This window comes from Lasioglossum baleicum, chromosome 7, assembly GCF_051020765.1.
Source record: "Lasioglossum baleicum chromosome 7, iyLasBale1, whole genome shotgun sequence".
Taxonomy (NCBI): Eukaryota; Metazoa; Arthropoda; class Insecta; order Hymenoptera; family Halictidae; genus Lasioglossum; species Lasioglossum baleicum.
The window spans coordinates 5,682,565-5,705,014 of record NC_134935.1 but is presented as its reverse complement, the minus strand read 5'-3'; the positions used below and the strand labels follow the sequence as shown (position 1 = coordinate 5,705,014).

Here is a 22,450-nt window from a genome sequence, read left to right as displayed (position 1 = left end):
GGATGAAATCAACTTTTTATGTTATTCCTGCTTCATTTATGAAGGAATTGATTGGGTGAAATATAAAACAGTAAGAGAGACATTAAAAAAATTCACGAATGTTGTAATGTTGCTTTTAATGCAACAAAGTCATTAGAAGATGAAATCAACATTTTATGTTATTCCTGCTTCCCACAATTTTTACTCATTTTGCATAAAGATTCGCAATGTAGTGATTACACAAATCGTTTGATGTCATTCAATATGCACTTCTCCGAAGCTCCATCCATTTTGGTCTCTCGCAACGAGTGCAACTGACCCGGGTCCGAATCGACAGAATTTGTTCAGCGCGTTGTGTGTCTGGGATCACGTTCGCATCGGTTTCCGCTCGGTTGCCTTTGTATTTTTCACTGGTATTTGCCGACTAAATGGATTGTCCGTGAAGTAATGGAAAAAAATTGACGATTGGTAAGCAATCGATCGAAACGAGCCAGGTATCCGTTGGACGAGGGTGACGCGACCGATCCGCCACGGTAGAGAACCGATTTTTCCACGCGCGCTGCTGTGCGGATGAAAATCCACTCTCGCGGGGACTCGTTGCCACGGGACTGGCTTGTATTAACCAATTTGTGCGAGTCGTGCGTGGGCTCAGAGGGCTCGCCGCGAGCCTCAGACGACGATCAATAGCCCAAAGGGCGTCAGGTTGCCCGAAACCTAGTTGCGCGTATCGTCGGCGGCGGCGGCGGCTGGATTTCCCTTCGAACACCACCGGCTCTCTTTCCCAACGTGCTCACGCTTGTTAACGCTTCCGCGATCCCGAACGCTCTCTTCGTTAATTCCAGCACCGCGAGTTGGAACTTCCAGGCGGTCTCGCGGTGCTGGGATTCTAGTTTCCTGAGAATTCAAAAGTGTTGCTATCGCCCTTCCTCGCCACCGGCTGCTTTCAGCTTTGTACCTGGTCTGAAATGTTCCTGTCGTGACCGCTATAGAATGTCGAAGTAAATACAGTGGGTAAGCCAGGTAACCCCGGACTAGGGATGGAATCAAGTACCTCGCAAACAGGTTCGAACCTTGATTGATGGAATTCGAACTCTCTATAAGTACTCCGAAAAAAAAAATAGTACTCCTAATTATACTCGAACCTTTGCCAGACAGTTTCGAACCCTTTACAAGTACTGTGGTAAACGTAAATAATACTTGCAAGTATACTCGAATCTTGGTCGAACAGTTTCGAAACTTCCGAAATTTTTATGAATATCTTTACGAATTTCCGTAAAGCTGTTCCGGCGCGGCGCGGCGTCTGTTTACTGTTTTTTCCTAAACACGCTGTGGAGATGAGAGAGAAAACGGGGTCTCATAATTTTACATGCTTCTACCGATGATTATAGTTTGGAATGTACTTCGCGACAAAAATTATTGATATATTAGATCGAACATTATCTAGGTGATGTCGAGAACAATCATTTGTATATGTATGTTAACTGCATTATTGGATCCACGATTCAAAACATTAGCTTTTTCTAAAGATGAATCTATCCCTCGAGCACAGGATGCCTTGACAAATTTTTATTGGTATTACCCGGTATTGAACAATTACTATAGCTTACAGTATTTTACAGACGCATAATTTCTCTTGAAAATGGTCCACATTTGGATCGAAACGTCGAGAACAATTTATGTAAATTGCAAAATTGCTTAGTGAGTAACATTTCATCGAACCTGCGGCGCCGAAATCATTAAATTGTTTTTTGCACCATCTATGTGAATGAAAATTAATCGGGGGAAACATGTAACAACAAATTTAGTTTTTTAATAACCTACGTAATATTCGGTTCGTCTTGAAACGCTTAAAATGTCTTCCCGAAATCCATCGGATCTCGGGAAGTAAACCACTTGTTTTGTGCTTGAAGGAACTCGCGAGCATGCGAAAGAGAGAGAGAGAGGGCTCGCAGTCTAGACACTTTCGAGCACATAATTTCTTCGAGCCGTGAACGAGTTTTCTGTCCAAGTAAGATTTCATTGTCCCTTGAAAAATTAATTCCCGGTGAAGGCGTCCCTTTCTCTCGAGGCCGAGAGGGGCGGTTGAATTTTACAAAAGCTACAAAACTCGGCTGATAAAAGAGATTCCCCCGTGCGGTGGAATAATTAACGAGAATCTATAGCTCTCGGTATGTTCCACCGGTGGCGATAAATCGCGTCGCTGCGTTCCTCCGTGAATTTTTAAATCCGTCCTCGTCTCCGCGAGAAATATTAATAATACAAGGTTCGTAACTCATTTCTCGCTGTTCCGCTGTCAAAAGACCGATATTCCGATGTGTTCAACAGTATGAGAAACCGTCGATTCTTTCTCGATGCATGTCGCACGAGCACGAATTCGTTTTAATTCGCGCGATGGAATCGAACGAATGAAATATTAGACTTTTGGATTCAACGCGGAATGATTTATTACCGACGATAATTTCTAAAGTCTTTTCGAGATCTGTTTAAGCAAATCCGATACCAAACGTGACTATGCTCCGACGAATGTGAATTATTCTGCAAACGAACAATTTGAATAAATAATACTTAATGGACAATGTCACAGTACGAATCGATTGATAAAACTCCGCCCTTCGTCCGAGACCTGGTGGATCATCGGCGTCAGCAAATATTTGCTGTAAAATTGATCAAGCTGGGCTCGGGTGACGCACTCGCTGGTCGACGCGAGTCGTCGTAATGCAAACAGAACTCGAAATTCACCGTTATTCACGATTTCGCGATGTTCGCCGAATTCTATCGATTCGACGAAGCAGGGTTGTCGACGCATTGGTCCAATTAAAACGCTAAATGCAATTGGTGACCTGGGATCTTCTTGTCGTTTCACCACTGCAGACATTAAATCAGAAAAATTTTCTTTTATCTGTTCCCAGAAATACTAGCTAAAACATCAAATGTTTGTACTTTCATTTCTCAGTTTCTAGGAAAACGATTTGGCAATATACATAATGTTTTCCGGCTCACGTCACCGAAGCTCTAAGAAAAATCTGTAGTCCCTGGGGAACAAGATAATCTCGCTTTCATACGACAGGCATCGCGTTTAAATCAACCGGCAACGTTTTGCCACGAGCACCGCTCAAACAGAATTATCTCGCTGGAATCGAATTGGCTTCAGTAACCACGCGGTGCCTGTTACGATCACAATAGGCTTCGAAATGCGTTACTCATCGGCAAGTTATTTTCAACTGGAACAGATTCCTTTATCTTTACGAGCCTCGTGTTTACACTGTTATCGATGATGTATTCTAAGAGAAGATGCTTTCGTAATTACTGTGCCCGATCTTCTCAATGAAATTCGCGTCTAATCTGAAAACCGAAACTATCCGTGATAACAGATTCACTCGTTCATGAAGTCCGGCCAGAAAATTGCAATAGGTTAACGATAAGATATTTTCCAAAATTGCAACACTTTTCAAACGATAGCGTGCACGACGGAAAGTTTATCGGCACGCCATTTTGGATCACGTAATCGACCGGCGATCGTGGCCGAGGCCAGCTGAACAAAAAAAATTAGGGCGCGAGGCTTTATCGTTCCCGCTTTCAGAGCAATAATTACACCAAGTAGCTGAATCCCTCCGTTGGCCCGATTAACTGAACGGTTACGGAACGGGCAAGTTCGTCGAGTAATTTTGTAACACGAGCCAGCCGACACGCCTGCATAGACCGTCGAACAGACAAAGTTATTGCTTTGAGGAACAATCGATGCCCTGTTCGCTGGCTGAGCTCTTACGTCGCGCCGTTTCCTCACGCCTTCCCGTACGCTTTCCTCGGTAACGTGATTTCAATCTTCCGGTTCTATTAAGGTCGTTGCATATGAAATCACCGATTTCGTAATACAAACTTCATCGAGTGTTTTAATCAAGAAATTACTATTACAATCTACTGGTTTATCGTGTACGGACTGCGGATGTTTCAGCATTTTCCAATTTTTGTAGACAAATCTTAATGTGTACATCTAAAACAAATACAAATTCGACAAAATTCTGTCGGATTTTATGTTCTAGCCTTTCTTAAAAAGCTCTCGTACGTCATAAATGCATAATGATCCGCAGTCTATCATGTGTCATTTGATGGCACACAGCTAATCTTTCAAGTCCTATCTTCGGTTTCTACAAATCCGACTTTACCTTTTTAATACAATTTTATTTCAGTTTTTATGTTATTATTTTTTCATTTATTTCATTTTATTTACGTTTTATTTCAACTTTACTGTTTAATACATTTTATTTCAGTTTTTTATGTTATTATTTTGTCATTTATTTCATTTCATTTACGTTTTATTTCAACTTTACTTTTTAATACATTTTATTTCAGTTTTTTATGTTATTATTTTTTCATTTATTTCATTTTATTTATGTTTTATTTCAACTTTACTTTTTAATACATTTTATTTCAGTATCAGTCGACGTGTCTCTACGTGTATTCTTTTTATATGTGACGAGTAAAAATGTGGTAGTAAACGAAGCTGAAAATGCTGAAAAATATAGATGACAATCTAATAAATGAGGAAGGTGAGCGACCAAAAAATTCCATTTTTACCATAGTCGAATGACTCGTCATTTTTTTTTACAGAATATGACGATAACAATGATACTCGCTTTGATCAATTAGTTTTACTGATGATCTGTTCACTGAACTGTTATGAATCGGACATTCCATGTGCGACAACCTAATACACAATGAAAAGAAATTCCTTTTTTTGTTATATGATTCCCAAAAAGAAAAAAAACACGGACCAATGAGAGCACGTCTATAGCGAGTGGTTTCTTGATGTCGCGTTCTGATTGGTCCGTGTTTTTCGTCGATAACTTTTTAACAAAGTCTCGCACAACATCTTCGCAAAGGAAAAAGTTGAAATGACCTGGGGAACTTCTTTCAAAGAAGTGCAACATTTTTGGAACGCTCTATATAGTGTCTTACAGCAAGTGTTCGTCCACTGGACAGGTCACCTTATCGGCTCAAGGTGTTTTTCGAAAGCCGATAAGCTCTAAGGTACAGAAAGGGTTAGATGTGGACTCGATGCGTCAACAGCAGTGACTCGATTGTCCACGCCAGTCACAACACATTTGATTATTTGTTCCGACTCTCTCACCTTGTAATCTCCAGGTGCAGCGGTCGCGATAAAACTCGATGAATTCGATTCGATCGCAGCCGAGACATGCTGATAAACCCTAACCTCCGGCTATGGAAACCTGCGCGTTCTGCAGGTGCTGCGTGAATGAAACGTAACGAACCGGTAAATACCACGACCACGAGCGATTTTCGAGTCACCGGTTCACGTCGATCGAACTTGACTCAGCTTGATTTATACCCGTGAGGAAATTCTTCGCTTTGTGAGAGCTAGCTGGCCGACGCGACGCGACGCGACGTGCGCGAGAAAAGTAACGCTTGCGTGGCGTTCGGTTCTTTTGGAGTACACATCATCGGGTACCGAACCCGTCACAGTGCTGTCAGAATCTATAAAAACATTTATTCTCAGCCGTCCTTCAACGATTGGAAAAAACGAGTGAAAAGTATGAAAATTTTACTGTCAATTTTACATCACTGCCAAAGTCTTGCGATAGATTTTCAAATAAAATTTGCATGCTCTCCCATTCTCCTTTTACGGTCGGCGAAAAACGCGCGGAAATAAATCTTTTATAGATTCGCGCTACGTTTTCACGAATTGGGAACTTCTTCGATAAAGCGAACACGAAAAGCACAATTTCATAATTCAAACTTTCATACTCTGTCGAAGCATTTGATCATTGTTTAATCGTTTCCATCTAAAACAAATTTTTCTAAAAATCGAGCTCGATACTACCGAACGATAAAAATGAAAAGAATATATTTCATCAATTTCCTCTAGTTTTTAATCGATTTAGCTCGAATGTCGTTGCGACGCAAGCGAATTGCGATGTTTGGAGATGGAACAGATATTTTCGCATAGGTAACACAGCAGCGTTGCCGGCAAACTCAATTAACGGATCGTTCAAGGCGAGAATGTAATTTTACTTAATCGTCGGATCGCGTAGCGGAGTATTTTGGAGAAATATGAGAATATGCGACGATGATAAATTCGTCGGGAAGGAATTGAAGATGAGACTAAATCTGGCTTCGGTATTTTTAAAAATTTGAAGCTTCGCGGACGCCGCGCCGCGTCTAGATGAAATTTTAAAAGCGGCGGTGATCCTAGGAGCTAAATTTAACAGTGACGACTCCCCCGTCATTCGACGGCGTTCGTTGATTTTTCTGTTTCGTCTGTTGGTCCAGGTCAAACGAGCCGCTTCCGGATGTTCGGATTTCTCGGTCGGACCTCCACGTTCTCTGGCCTTAACAAAATAATTTCACGAAGCTGCTCGTGACTCGAAAAGGGACAGAAAATGTCTAGCCACACAAATTCTAAAATAAAAGTCTGGAGTATTGAGGGAAATTCAATGAAAAACTCTTTTTAATTTATATTTATTTAGATTATTATTTGGGTTACATTGTATTCACGTTTTAAATTGAAATAATCTTTAACTTCAATGTTCCGCAAATCGAATGAAAAATTCTGTCCAAAGTGAAAAGTGAAAATATGAAAATATTTTTAAAGCTTATTTTTCTGCAAACGATGCATTCGTTAAATGTGTAGGCATCATTTTAAAACCATTAAAAGTGCCTTTTTGCGGAGCTAGCATACCGTAACGGTCGCCTGTAATTAGACAAAGGGCTCAGCTGTGTAAACAACAACTTCGCACGTTTAGACTCGATTCCGCATTAGTCATGCCTGAGTAATTTCATGGTAAAGACCGAAAACAAGCTGACTCAAGTCTCAGGTACTTAACCCATTGCCCGACAGTCGGGTCGCTTAGAAAATCCTCAGTCTCTGTACGACTGTCGTGTCACGCGAATCTCAGTTCTATATTATCGTTGTTGAAACCAAGTTACGTTGTTTAGTGCCACCATTATTTAGGTGAGTGTTGAGTTATAATATTATTTACTTCTACAACTGGCAATGATCGTAAACAATCACCTCCAGCCAGATCTTTTGTGTTAGGTTGTGTTTAGTTGTTTTAAAAATTTATTTTTCACTGCAAGCACTAACTGGGTAAACTAAAAAACAGGTATAACATTGAAGTTCTAAAATGGTGTTACAAGTTACAAGTTGCAATGTTTATTTACTTCTACACCTGGTAATGATTGTAAAATATCACCTCCAGCTAGATCTTTTGTGTTAGGTTGTGTTTAGTTGTTTCAAGAATTTATTTTTCACTGCAAGCACTAACTGGGTAAAATAAAAAACAGGTATAAAATGCTGTTACAAATTACAATGTTTATTTACTTCTACAACTAGTAATAATTGTAAAAAATCACCTCCAGCCAGATCTTTTGTGTTAGGTTGTGTTTAGTTGTTTTAAAAATTTATTTTTCACTGCAAGCACTAACTGGGCAAACTAAAAAACAGGTATAAAATTGAAGTCGTAAAATGCTGTTACAAATTACAATCTTTATTTACTTCTACAACTGGTAATGATTGTGAAATATCACCTCCAGCTAGATCTTTTGTATTACGTTGTGTTTAGTTGTTTCAAGAATTTATTTTTCACTGCAAACACTAACTGGGTAAAATAAAAAACAGGTATAAAATTGAAGTTTTAAAATGCTGTTACAAATTACAATGTTTATTTACCTCTACAACTAGTAATAATTGTAAAAAATCACCTCCAGCCAGATCTTTTGTGTTAGGTTGTGTCTGGTTGTTCGAAGAATTGATTTTTCACTTCGCACATCTTCCTAACTAAAATCTTTACCGATCCACAACAGACTTGCAGACTTGTCGGATTGCAAGCACGAGCTGAATAAAATAAAAACGAGGTATAAAATTGAAGTTCTAGAATGCTGTTCGTTAATCAATCAAACCAGTCTGTCCGTCAAATCACGGGCGCCATCCAGCACCTCGGTCCCTCGTCCAGGAAACGGTCGCCGCGTCGATCGATCGATCGATCTCTGGAACACGTGTTGCTTCGATCATAAGCTCCCAACGCGTCGCGTCGACGAACATCGACGACTTCGCGGTACGTCGAGGATCCGTCGACTGCATTCGAAAACACGGCTTGTATGTGCGCGTTTCCGCTCGGCGCCCTCGAGTCTGACAGACACCTGACTGCTCCGCGATGCAGCACGCGCGCGCTGTGCCGCCGCCTGCACCTGTCGTGCATTTGCGCGCCGCCGATAAAACTCGTCTGCCCGTTTTCGTCGTTTTTTGTTTATCTTCCCCATGGTTTTTGCGAAAGGGACCCGTGCGAAGGTGACTGACACGCGAGGTATGCGAGAGAGTCCGATCGCCGATAGAATAGGCAGATTCTCTCATGGCAGTCTTGATTTTTCACCCTTATCCGGGGAGAGGACGGGGAAGGCTCTCGAGCGCGTACGTACGGGAACAAGGCTGACTCTCAGACTGCCACTCAAGAGCGTTGTTAACCCTTCGCGCAGAACACCGCGTCATACTCTTCTATCGTATACTACACGGCTTCGGTTGAATGTCACTGGTTCAATGAATTATCGGAGAAAGTCGACCCCTCCCCCCTCCCGCAGCTTCAAGACGTATTTTCTCTTGTAAAGTGTGTTTTACCTCGAGCTCGCGAGTGGTTAGATTTCGAGTCGCGTCCCGCTTCTTCGTCGAGAGATTTTTATTCGATCGCTACATCAAGTATTTCAACCCTTCCGCTCGTAATAGAGATCATGGTTTCGGAACGTGTAGGGTAAAGGACGCCACGCTTTTACGTTAGGAGTAGACTGCGGATCTTTATGCAGAATAAAAATTGTTTGCACCAATTGCAAGCAACTGGGGGGAGCTATAGAAATAGTTTATTCTTACTTTAATAATTTTAACAAGCCGGGAAAAATAGATTTGCACTCTTAAATTATTGAAACTTTTCTACTGTTTTCAATTGCACCCACTCATTTTCGCCATAAATGCATAAAATCCGCATAGTTAGGAGCCAATACCAATTTCGTTTTCGTAGTGATCGAAACAATTTAGTTTTTCTTATAAAAAGATCAACGATCTGCTGAGCTTCATCAAGGAAACCAAACGTATCAAATAAATAATGTATGTCGTTCATAACCTAGCAATTGATGGGACGTAAAACTATAAATTCAGAAAGAACGAAGCGTAACGAAGTTTAAAAATACTATATACTTTAATAGTAACATGCTTAAAAATTAAATGAAAATTAAAACAAAATACGAGTCGACAATATGCAAGTATGAACGTTCATATTTCATTTTATTCCGAGTCCGGGGAATAAACACAGCTGGTTTATCGAATTATCGGACGCCTACAGGAGAACTCTCTTCGTCGCTTATTTCTATGAGTAACCGAGATTCGAATACCCATAAAATGGAAAAAAAAACTTCGAATGTCACCGAACGCAGCTAAATAGAACAGAAATGCCAGCACAGGCCTGAAGAACAATGGTGGACAATGAGACGCACGATTTCCCGTGTTAAATCGAATTGCGACGCGTTTACGTTGGCACGTGGGTTAGGTGGCGGTGGGTAGTATTAAAGAGACCATTGTAAAAGTACCAGAGACGTATGTAAACGCGGACGTAAACTCAATTGTCTCCACCTACGGGGCCAGGCCTTCTTGCGTTGTTGGCCGTCTTCAGCGTTTCCTAGAAGCGGCCAGTAAATTGCGTCGCCCTCCTTTCGATTAGCCTGTACATAACTCGATTTATACTCCGCTTAACCGGTGCCTCTATTCCCTGGACGTGGCTCTAGCGCGGCCGTAAAGATCTATAATTTACGGTTGCGTTAGGGTTGTCCGTTCAACTCAGGATTGTCGTCAACGCGTTAGCGCGTACGATAGGTGGATTTGAATCTCCCGCCACGCATCGACTTCGTTTTCTTCTCGCGTTTAATATCTGGCAATGGAAGAAGGTGCTTAGCCTCAAGAATCATCACTAGACTGTGGATCTTTATGCGAAATAAAAATGTTTTGCTGATTGTGGGAGGCAGGAATAACATAAAAATTGATTTCATCCCTTAACGACTTTGTTACATTAAAAGCAACATTACAATATTCTTGAATTTTTGAAATCTTTTACTGTTTTCTACATCACCCAACCAATTTCTTCAGAAACGCATCAAGATCCGCAGTCATCACACACTCTTATTCCTACCCCAGTAGCACCCCAGACGTTAGAAACGCTGCTACAACTAAGTGTTATTGTGTGCAGCCTTAGGCTTCTTTTGTTTAATTTTGCCATTTTCCAAGGGAAAGGCAAGGGCTAGTGCTCATGTAGTATAAGAAATCCGGTAATTGTGCGTAGAAGGTTTACACCTCACCGATATCGGTGACACCCTGTATATTTACTTTGAATTTTATTTTTATTTTCCCCTACCAAAATGTAGACGTTCTTCATAGAAAAGTACTGTATCAAGAAACGGTGAACCATGCAACATTATCGACGAACCGAGTGCATTACTTCACCGTTGTTATCGCGGCGCCTCCTAGGTCATGGTTAGGTCGCAGCGTTGCATTCTTGCGGGGACTCACGCGCAATAAAATTGCATTTATCGCTGGGCCGTAACTGTCAACGGCGGATCACAAGTATGTAGGCTGCATTCATAAGCCGCAACGTTGCGACACTTGGTCAGTGACTGAGTTTTTCAGGAAGCGCAGACTGGTTCGTAAAATTGTTATTATGTATACACATAGATTGACGTTGCCGGCGAGACAGCCTGGGTCACGATACACATCATATTCACGATGCATTGTCGCCCATTATGGAGTTTCAATATCGTCTTATGAAAGAGCGGTAGCGCGATACATAATAAACCGAATGCATACAAAATGCATACGATTACCCGTCGACAAAGAGCGATAAGTCGACGCGCGAATGATCACGGTGCGGTGTCGCGAAGTGACATTTTCAGAGAACAATTCGTTCCGTTGCTTCTCGCTCTCAGTGCTGCACTGTTCACTGCACCTTATTTTATATTTTAACCCCTTGCCTGAGAAGTGATGAAGATTCTGGACAGAGTCTAATAAATATGTATGTTATCAATTTTCGTTAAGCCAATATGAAATTCTATTTTGGTTTCGTTAACGAATAGTTATCGGAGAGCATGTAGGCATACAATAGATATAAATTTTCTCCTTTTTTCGGGAATTACGAACTATTATACGATGAAAGTTCTAATCACTGAAACCGTAAAATAAATCGTAGGGCAAGGGTTTAAAGGAATAAGCCACGTTGAAAAACTAAACCCTGCATTTAAGTGTGGAATACTGATTTATTAGACTGAGGATCTTTATGCAGAATAAGAATTATTGAAATCAATTGCTCCTTAGTCGAAGACAATACAGTGACAGGCATAAATTGATTTAATATTTTCACTGTTTCAAACCGCAGCGACTCGTATTTGTTATGAATGCATAACATTCGCAGTCTACCGATTATTATGGAGCACTCTGGAAGATTTTGTTGAGAAATGTAAAAACAGCGCGGGCATCTTTGATTTGTTCTCTGCGCTAAGCGGAGCCTAGTCATCCCCTACGCCGAATTGTACTCGGCCAGACGACGTAGTAAGTAATAGAGGCTGACTGGGGGAATAAACGATGATAGAATAGGGGAGGGAAGGTCCATAAGCCGTGGAGCTTAGGTCGCACAGTAGAATACCATAGAGACGGTAGCCTAATAAAAGAAGGAATCAATGAGCATAGAGCGTGTAGCCCACGTCCGGCGTAAACCTGCAGCTAAAGAATTATCCAGGGTTCAATACCGTTCAGCGAGCAGCAACAGCAACATCGGATAGGCTAAAAATAATAATGATAGCGCCTGTGTGGTATGCTACATAGGATCATGTAGGAAGACGGTGTCGATATGCTCGGCGATGCGAGCCGCGTTCGACTACTCATTAAACACTGTCACGTGTCGTCGGATCAGATATGAACGCGACCATGTCCAACGGAGGAGATACGATGTCGAAGATAATCAAGTTGTAGGATCGCGGATAGGGAATCATCGCCGGCAGATCTCTCGTGTCCTGTCGCTTATAATGAGTCAAACAAACCAGGGACTCGGCGAATCTAATATTGACTCGGTGACTTGTTGTCCAAAGATGGATCACGCGTTCCGGCAATCACATAAACGGGCTCGATTAGCATTCGCCGCGCCATTGAACGAGCTTTGAGATCAAGGGGACAGACTCATTTCCAGGATCGCAAGGATGCGGGATGCGCGTTCTCATTTCTCAACATTGCGAAGATAGGGCTTTTTCAGTAGTCCTATTTGTACGTTTACGAAGCGTAATTCCGAATAATGCAAATTACTAAATTAATTAAATTTGAAATTTGTATTATTGAGAAATGAGAAGGCACATTTCGGGCTTTTGCAATCATGGAAAAACGAGTCTACTCCCTTAACCGAGACGCAGCCGGCTCGTGGACTGTACCAGGCCTGACTGGCTCGCAAGTCAGAAGTTTTTGAAGCGATCGTTCCTCGGCAGGGAACAATGGGAACCGTTTTCGCGAGCAGAAAAGGGAACGGGAACGCGCCGGGCATCCAGCAGCCGGCCAATGATAGCCAATAAAACGCTTTCATTGCGTTTTTATTTCCTCTTATTGCTCGAAGCCTGTCGAGGACCTACGGCCATTAATTGCCGGGGCTGGACAATCGGGGGGCTCGCTGTTAAGTCGAGGTAGTCGACGCTTTCATGGGGGAAATAAACTGGCGCGGATCGCCATCGTCGCTTTCATTAAAGGAAATTCCGCTACCGCGCGAGAACGCTCGATACTCGTGGCCCACTGAAACGGTCGGGACCAACGGACGATCGAAATTTCCTCCCTTTGCTTTCTCTTCTGACCGATTTTTCGTGGCGTCGCGACCCACAGTGGCCGGAGAACACGAAAAACTGGCCAAATTAATTTAGCGTTATCTCAATGATCGAATTCGTCTCGACGCCAGTTAGAACACTTGAGGAATGCTTAAAACCAGCTGGAATGCTTAAAATTTAAATTTGTAGAAAAGTAAATACATGTAAGAAAAAATTGAATTTTGGTTTTCCGGAGAAAATTTCACCACTGGAAAATTATAGATGGCACGAAGAAGTATTTAACATCGTAGTAACCTTGAAAATGTCTATAGAGATATCAATTGAAATCTTCTGCTATTGTTCGACACTAATTCAGTGAATCTCCTTGTTCCAGGCTCGTCAGCATGATATGATAGCAGGGCCCGAAGCGATCTCCCCTGAAAGATGAAGAATCCTTACATCCTCGCGTGCTTTTTACTGTTGGCGCCCCTGTCGTTCGGCTTGACCCTGCAGGAGGACGACCTAGTGTTCGATGACGTCGGCGATGAAAGCACTAGCACCGCATCGCCGGTGATCAACAGCCGGCGTTTCGATGAGCCAAGAACGAGCTGGCACGAGCAGAGTCGGCCGCGAGACATCAAGAGGCACCAGGTCGAGAGGAACTGGGGTGTTTCCGATGTCGTCGTCCCCGTCGGTCATGTACTCCACCTGAGAATCCCGCGGGAAGCGTTCACCGGGCCCGTAGATTATTACGAGGTGAGAATCCACGGATTACAACCCGCTCTCCTCTTTCTCTTCATCTAGCTCTCCACAGACTTGTTTCCTCTCCACTCGACTACTGGACGCTGGCCAACAGCCGTGTACCGATCCTGTACACTCTCGCGAATTTATTTCCCCGTCTACGTCCCCGCTATCGTTACCCGGTCTGTGTTCCTTTGTTCTCGGCAAAGTGCGCTCTACGCGACGCACACAAATTTTCAAGCCGTTGTTGTTGCCGGTAGGTTCTTTTATATATTTATAGTATATTTAGAGTCGCCAGTTTAATACTTGTCTCCCACCCGACCCTTCTCCTTCCCCTCCTACGACGCTATTCCCCCAACGGAACCCGAAAATTGTTAAGACTTTAAAAAAGCACGTACATGGAATATCCTGCAAAATAATCTACAATTAAAAAGAAATAAGTTCCGCAAGTTAAAAAAAGAACACTGTTTTTCGTGAATGTTTATTGATAAAATATAGTGAAACAACACCACAAGAAGACACAGCCTGTCAAGATCTACAGGCTTTGTCTAACATATTTATCAACGCGATAAATAGTTTAGAAGATATTCGACAAAGATGATTTTGACAGTAAAATTTAAAATCTTTCTGTATTTAACATGTTTGCAGAAATTCGCATTATAAGACTATAAATTATTATATCAGCGAGAGTAAAGAATGGACGTTCAGAGTAATTTTGTAATATTTTTTAGAGGAACATTAACAAATTGTTGAAAGAAATGCAGAAAAAGGGTACCCGGTTCACTACACAAGGGTTGAGCTTCAATGCGAAATCTGCATTTTTCCGATTGTTTTTGATTTTTTACAAGCAGGACGTTCTACTTAAAAGTCTAAATGCATTATGGTATATGTGTTTGACATGTGGTAGATTTTTCCAGAATTTTCGCATACGATTAAATCTGAATAGGAAAAACGGGTCGATATCTAGGGTTAGAATTGCACACAACATCCATTAGCCTTTTAATTTGGTCCGAGAGACCTGAGCCGGTAAGGGCAACGGAACAACAAGTAGTTCGATGCACCCCAATTTGTCGGAGGACAAGGGGTGCGGCAAGGGGCGCGAAAATTCCTGGGTTCCGTCTCAGGCGAATTCTGGACTGCCGCCAAATTTCATAGGTTGATCCTTGCCGCGCGGGACGTACGTATTCCCCTGTCTTTCATTTGCCTCCTTTTGTCGGCGGTGCCAACATTGTCGAGAATCTATATTCGTGATTCAATTTGCCTTGGCCGCCTCCGCGGTATAACAGGAAATCCGCTTCGCTTTTACACGTCCCGCCCCACGCCACGTTTTATCTGGGAACTTGCTGCCGTGCTTCGGGGAGCAATTGGAGAACATATAACTCCCCTATACTTCAGACGGGCTTTTGCTTACGACGAAAGGGATCTCTTCGCAACTCGCGGAACTGTTCGCAGCTCGACGTTGACTTTGTTTTACCATTTCTTATCGGCGCGGCGTTTCTTTTTTCTTTGACAACGAGTTTTAACATTTATCGGTTCGCAAACTTTTATTCCGAGCTCGTACACGATGCTCTTTCACGGTGTTGTTGGAAGTAATATGTACGTTCATACGACACCATTTAGATAACCATTGAAATGTTTTGGATTAGTTTGTTAGGTAAGGCTCTTTTAAATTGCTATTGCTTGAGAAAAGTGATGGTCACGATTTTTAACTTTTTTATCTGTGCCTATAATGAACAGTCCTCGAAGTCTAAAAGCTTTTGTTAGTTATAAAGAATACAGATTTCACTTGAAAAACTAATCAACTAATTAATTAAGTTTTGAACAAAGCTTATTCAAATTCGTTAGAATCGAGGTGCCAAACCACAATTTCAACTTACTTTCTTATTTCTATTTTTTTCTTATGATATAAGATTAATTTTCCTATCGAAGAAAAGTATATCTCCTTCAAAAATCCATAACTTTTGTAATTCCCACTTTCGCAAACCCTTCAATTGTACGAAAAATATAATAGTATTTTCAGTTTAAATTGGCAATTCTCAAGCAAATCGAATGTTTTTTTGCACAGGTATACGACGCAAATGGTAGTGAATTGCCGAAATGGATGTTCTGGGACGACGCGGCGTCGACGCTGGTGGGCGTGCCGTCGAAGAAGGACTTGGGCAGCCATCACCTGAGCGTGAAGGCCATCGGGAAGCATGGCGACACCGCGAAGGACCTGTTCATCGTGCAAGTCGTCCCCGAGAAGCAAGAGGAGCTGAAGCACAGGGACGGAAGGGTGAGGTCCTTATCTCCGATGTCCGGCTCGGGACGAAATGGCTCGTCGTTAGCGGTGAAAACGTTCCGTTGGCAACGGTTCAAATGTTTCTCGAGCGAACAACAGGTACCTACCACTGCCTATCCTCTCCGTGGATTAATCGCAGGGAATTGGTAACCTGTTGTTCGACTCGATCATTATTTCGCCCAACGTGGCTCGTAGAAAATTTCTCAGCAATTTTTACGTTTCTCGAGAGTTTCGAGGCACTCGCCAGCGGACGTTTTCATCGCGGTGGATCATGAAGCCGTGTGGAGGGTGCTTCGCGAAACAAATTGTTCAAATATTTCACGTGGACCGTGGACAAGACGCAATTGTACAGGGAGATCCAAAAATAATGGTGCACTCTCGGGAGTTACTGTAAAATTTCAGTGTCCCATAACCAAATTGATTTTTCATCAGGCCATTCGAGAGGGCTCCCAAAGAAAACTCTTCAATTTTATGCTTTCGGATTTTTTCATAAATCGATCTCGCAACTAAAAATTCTGAAATAATTCACTGTCATGTGTGCTACTAGGTAGAACGTTCATGAATTTTTTCGTAATTTTTTGTTGAGCGGAACAGTAGAAATAGAGCATAATTCATTAAACTGTGCTCAAACTTGTCACAGACGGTCTTCTTATCTTATTCGAGAAGAAATTTTTCATTCATCTGGGTTCTTAGTGCAAGGGTTAATAACTAAATAGTGGAGGGAAGATTTGAAATTGCACCTCTGTATAAACATAACCTTCCGATTTTCAAATGCATTCGCTTCAATTGCGTTGTCCTGTACCGTCTTCCATCGCCAACAACGTTTGGTGTGTCGTTGCCCGATCGAATGCGCTGGTGTATTTGAAAACTCGTGAAGTAACCGTTGAAGAATGCAATTTTTTCTTAATAGACTGATTCAGCGACGGTTAAGAGGTTCGCCGCTGGTTCCAGCACCGTCGTCGGTCTCTAAATTCGGTTAGCAGCGAACCGTGCCCGTTAACGAGGCGATAAATCAATTAGCCTGTTAATCGGCCTCGTTCGCCTCGCCGGGAAACAAACGCGTCGCGTTTGACTTTCACGCGCCCGTTGATCGTTTTAATTGGGCCCGAGGCGATTTTCGGATGCTCGATTAATTAATTGACCGAATGGCTCACGCTCGTTTCAGTCGATGGAAGAAATAATCTCTTTATCGGGACGATCTTTTACGAACGTTTCGTAACGGTCAATTCGATAATCGAATCGCGCTCTAGTATTATTCGATGGGATAATATTGAGAGATGATTGCGATGGATTAATGGTTTAAAGCTGCGCCCACAATGAGCCATCGACGAGTAACTTTCCGGCGATGTTTCATGTACAGTAAAGCCTCGATCTGACAAGGGAAGTTATCCAACCGTAACACGCCGATTTTAATGAAATTTTGGTATGATATAAAACTCAAAAAAATTTTTGACACGTATTTTTTTATAGCGGCCGACATTCATGTTTAAGGGGGTGAAAATAGCTCTCAAAGTTGGGGTGAAAAATCGATTTTCTTGAATATCTCCGAGAAAAGATACACGAAAAGATTCTTCCTTCAAAGACGCACAAATTGGATTTTGAAATTTTTGTCTAGGCCTAATACTCTCGGAGATATTCAAGAAAATCGATTTTTCACCCCAACTTTGAGAGCTATTTTCACCCATTTAACATGAATGTCGGCCGGTATAAAAAAATACGTGTCAAATATTTTTTTGAGTTTTATATCATACCAAAATTTTATTAAAATCGGCGTGTTACGGTTGGGTAACTTCCCTTGTGAGAAAAAGACTTGGGTCCGTGCTGTTCCTTAGATCCTGTGGTTCTATTATTTCTTTGAGACTTCGCCTAACATAGGAAACTTACTTCGTACCGTGAATTAACCCTTGTGTAGTCAACCGGGTAACCCATTTACTGTATTTCCTTCAACAATTTGTTAATGTTCCTCTATAAATATTTAAAAAATTTCTCTGAATGTCCATTCTTTGCTCGCTAATATATTAATTGGTAGTCTTATAATGAGAATTTGTGTAAACATGTTAAATACAGAAAGGTTCTAAATAATCTATACATTTCGGTTGACTAAATAAGGGTTAAGAAGCCCTGGGCAACTAGTGCTCTGAGAGTTGATGACGTAGAATCGGCTACGGAGAACGTCATCAATTTTTGGAGCATTAGTTGCTCAGGCCCGAATTAAACCACGAAATCCATTTCAAATTGTACCGTGTTTAGTGTCACTTTAATGAGCAAAATGAATGAAAGCCAGAGCTTCAAACGACAGAACTTGTTCGTCCTTTTTGTTTCATAAAATTGCCAGAAACTCGCACACCAAGATTGAAGCAGTTGTTGTAAAGGGGAAGCTTCAATCTTCAAATCTATATGTAGTAAATTCAGTCGCTCAACAGGCCTAGGTCCACGTATCGAATGATTCTAAAAAAATTCTTGAAACTTGTTGTTGTCGTTACACGAGAAGCCGCCCGTAATTAGAAAAGAAACGAAGGCGTTCGAGAATAGGCGAAAGGAGTCGCGTAAATGGGTGGAAAAAATGTGAACGACGAAGGAGAAGAGGGAAGAATGCGAGAAGAGGTTGGTCGTTTATTCGCCTCGCGTGCTCTCGCGTATCGTGGGACACAGAGAGCGTTAACAAAGCGTGGCCGCGTGCGGCTGCGATTGCATCGGTATGCCGCATTTAAATCCCGCGAAGGAATTAGTTTCGTAGACGTTGCTGATTGATACCAATTGATAGAGTCCGCGAGTATGTGCGTCATATCCACGAGAGCACACTCTCTGGTGGCGGCCTTAATTCCGCGGGCCTCTCTCGCACACTGACACGATTCGCTCGAATGGAAACGGCCAGCTGAAACGGGTACGTGATGTCTCTGATTTCAGACGCACTGCGACGAGGGGGAGGACCAGACGCTCCTCTCGATTCTGCTCGATGCCAGGTTCGACAACCTCTCGCCGTCCACGCGAGTCAATGCTGTCGACTATCTATCTGGATTCCTTGGACTGCACCTGGTACGGTATCACTTAAACATTCTCGAAATTGCGATTGAAGGGACAGCTACTGTAATCAGGCGGCTCCACCTCCGAATTATCCGAGAAACCTAATAGAAATTAATCAAAAATCAATTAGGCGAGGGACTGCCAAACAGAGTATGGCAATCATTAATTAACGCATTACGGACCGGTTATTATTGCATAATTGTGAAAAATCTATGGTACATGGCTAAAGACTTTCTAATGGAATCTTCAATAGCAACAGCAATTTCGTTGTGAACTAACAAGTCACCCTCAATAACATCATCTAATAGTTTCATTTAAGATCGTAATGCAAAAGAAAATTTCTATGCTTTCTTTTAGTACGGCACAATTATTGAAAATCCTATTAATAGGCTTCCGGTAGGTGAAGTGTTAACTAATATTTAAAAATGAATAATAGTCTTTTTGAATGTTAGTCATAGCAAAATAGTCATTAGTAAAAACTTTTTGATTAGATAGTGATAACTAAACCCAACAAAAACATCCTGTAAACAGGAGCCAAGTTCCTATGGCCGTAAAAAGTTGTGAGATCAAAGAAAATACGGCCAAGTTCGTTAGCTTAGAAATACCTTTTGCAATACTGAAAAAAGTGTTTGTAAAAATTAGTTTAAAAGAATGCTATTTAATTTTTAACGAGTTACATGGGGGTCTAAATTATTCAAACTTGGCTGCTACCTAACACCTATGGCCATTGGTTTAAAAATTAACGGCCCAGTTTGAATAATTTAGCCCTCCATGTAACTCTTTAAAAATTAAATAGCGTTCTTTTAAACTAATTTTTACGAACGCTTTTTTTCAGTATTGCAGGAGGTATTTCTAAGCTTACGAACTTGGCCGCATTTTGTTTGATCTCACAACTTTTTACGGCCGTAGCTGCCAAATTTCATACGATGAGAATTACGCAAACAGAGTATGTTAGTAAACGTGGAAAGTAGCAAGAAAGGAATCTTAAAAGCGAACACAAAGAAAACAGCATAGAAATGTAGGTACAAGCAACCCTGTGTAACTCGATGTTTTGCTGAAACCAGTGCAAAATTCAAGAGAAAACTACATAAATTATAATTGGACAGCGGATCTTCAAAATAAAAATTTCTTACCTGAATGTTTAGTAAGTTGAGAATAATATAATAGTATTTTTGCTGTTTTAAATTACACCTACTCATTTTTGCCATAAATGCATAAACTCCGCAGTCTAATTATAATCTTCCGCGAGAAGGAAAAGAAGCACGGATAATGGACTTCGTGAAAGTGGCGGCACATATAATATTGAAGATACTGCAGATGTAAACTTAGATGAACATCTTCGTAACACAGACAACGGTCCAATTTAATTATGAGAAAAGGAAACAACTTATTGTATACATCTGTGGATAGCGCGAAGCAGAACGAAGAATACAATAAAGTTCGAACGCGAACAAATAAAAGACGATCGACAAAAGTAAGACGCACGTTCGCACATGGGCAAAGCTTTATGGTCCTCAGGGTATTTAATTTATTTTATCCCCGGAGACTTCTCGCGACGTCGCGCTGGAAACAATTTTCTGAACTGAAAACTCCCGGGAGATCTTGGAAAAAGTGTAGGGAGGACTTACGGTAGTTTTAACGAATTCGGAGGACTTGGAAGTTCGACGAAGTTGCGCGGATTGAAAGTCCACGTCCGAAAGGTCTCGCCAGGCTCGAACGCTTTATAAATAATCGTGCGAAACTGGCCACGACTTTGGTCCAAGTACCGTTCGAACTCTCGTCTCCTACATTCGTCTCTTTCCGCATCAAAATTTAGTAGATCCCAGATATCTTGATCTAGAAAAAAATCCCGGGTAAAAGAGGATCCAACGTTCATCCATTTAGAGGCTATTAATCCTCCAGGCTGATCCCTTTTCGTTCCGGAACCTTTCATTACTCTTGATCCCTGCAGTCTCTTCCTCCGCGAAACGAAGAATAAAAATCGCGAAAATAGTCAACCGCCACGAAGAACAATTTAATACAGTGCGAATCAGAAATTTCGACGCACCCTATTATGTAAAGAGAAACGTACCCTCTGATGAATCTTCGACTAATCTTTTTTATCGTACGTTTAGAATACTGGAAAATTATGATTACTAATACAACTATTCATATGTGGCACTGCAGGGCAGAATTTTTAGCCAAAACATGAAAAAGAGCTGTATCAGAAGTCTAGACGCACTTGCTTTTCTTATTGTTTGTAACTTCTATATTCATTATAAGTAGGCTACGGGTTTTTATGCATGTATGAAAAAAATGGTTAGTTGTAATTTAAAACAATGGATAGATTTTTAAAATTTTAGAATGTCAATGTATTAGTTGCAGTTTATGAACATTATTAAAGAATGAGTGAAATTTTATTACTTGGTCCTTGTTCGTTGCAGTTGATGCAAACAATTTTTATTCTGCATAAAGTTCCACAGTCTAATTATAAGAGTCAGTAAAGTATCAAGAGACTCAGCATGGAGATAGCCGTGGAATTGGTTGTTTGAAAACGAAAACGGAAGAGAAGTAAATAAAATATGATCGATCATTAATATATGTATACAGTAAGGAGTATAACTGATTCCACACACTTCAAATCAAAACAACTTTTTTATGAATGGACCAAACGACTTCAATTTCTCTGTAAGGCTAGAAGAATTAGTTTAGTAAATGATGTGTAAAAAAATATGTTGAAAAAATGCATTTGGACGGAATCGTGAAAAACAATACTAAAAATTGATTTTTACAACTTTCTCAGCAGGCCCAATAACGAAAATTTAAAAAATCTGTTTTGTCAACTGGTATACATTATATACGCTCTGAAAATTTCATTGGAATTCGTTAATTGGTTTGCGAATTATAAACGATCAAAAGTGGTAATTTGTAGTGTACCATAAAGTGGCAAGTTTTACCATTTTTGATCGTATAATTCGTAAACCAATTAACCAATTTCAATGAAATTTTCAGAGCGTATATAATGTATACCAGTTGACAAAACACATTTTTTAAATTTTCGTTATTGGGCCTGCTGAGAAAGTTGTAAAAATCAATTTTTAGTATTGTTATTCACAATTCCGACCAAATGCATTTTTCTAACTTATTTATTAGACGTCATTTACTAAACTAATTATTCTAGCCTCACAGAGAAATCGAAGTCGTTTGGTCCATGCATATAAAACTTATTCTGATTTAAAGTGCATGGAATCAGCAGTTATGCTCCTTACTGTATCAATCAAAGACTCATCAGAGGGTACGTTTTTGTAGAAATAATAGGGTTTGTCTAATGTTCTGATACGCGCTATAATAGAAAAAGCTTTTTGCTCGTCTGTTTACGATGTAAAGGTGTGTAAAGGTTCGCGCCGGAGCAGAAAGCCTCGCATGTCAATGAGACACCGCGCGGCGTGGGATGCTGAGAGTAGCGCGTTTCCTTCTTGCCCTGTGCCGCGATTAAATTAATTAAGAATTCTCCCGGCGGAGTGAAAAATGCTGGGTCTCAAAGGCGTCCAATTTATGCCCGCTAGAACGAAAAGAAGTTCCGCGCGCGCGGCCGGTATACGTTTCAAGTTGAAAATTTCCCGC

At 41.2% G+C, this 22,450-nt stretch overlaps 1 protein-coding gene across 9 annotated transcripts in view; it reads left to right on the top strand.

Annotated features, from left to right (window-relative positions):
- The window catches only part of LOC143210714 (uncharacterized), an 88,725-nt gene that overhangs the window by 53,340 nt on the left and 12,935 nt on the right, over positions 1-22,450 (top strand). For 8 of the 9 annotated variants that reach the window (XM_076427842.1, XM_076427841.1, XM_076427840.1 and 5 more), the window contains 3 exons: positions 13,196-13,557; positions 15,608-15,817; positions 18,731-18,859. In XM_076427842.1, coding sequence (XP_076283957.1) covers positions 13,246-13,557; positions 15,608-15,817; positions 18,731-18,859 — 651 coding nt within the window. In that variant the 5' untranslated portion in view covers positions 13,196-13,245. Of the gene's footprint in view, positions 1-6,927; positions 6,950-13,195; positions 13,558-15,607; positions 15,818-18,730; positions 18,860-22,450 lie in introns of those variants that run through there. The other variant, XM_076427838.1, reaches the window with a different exon arrangement.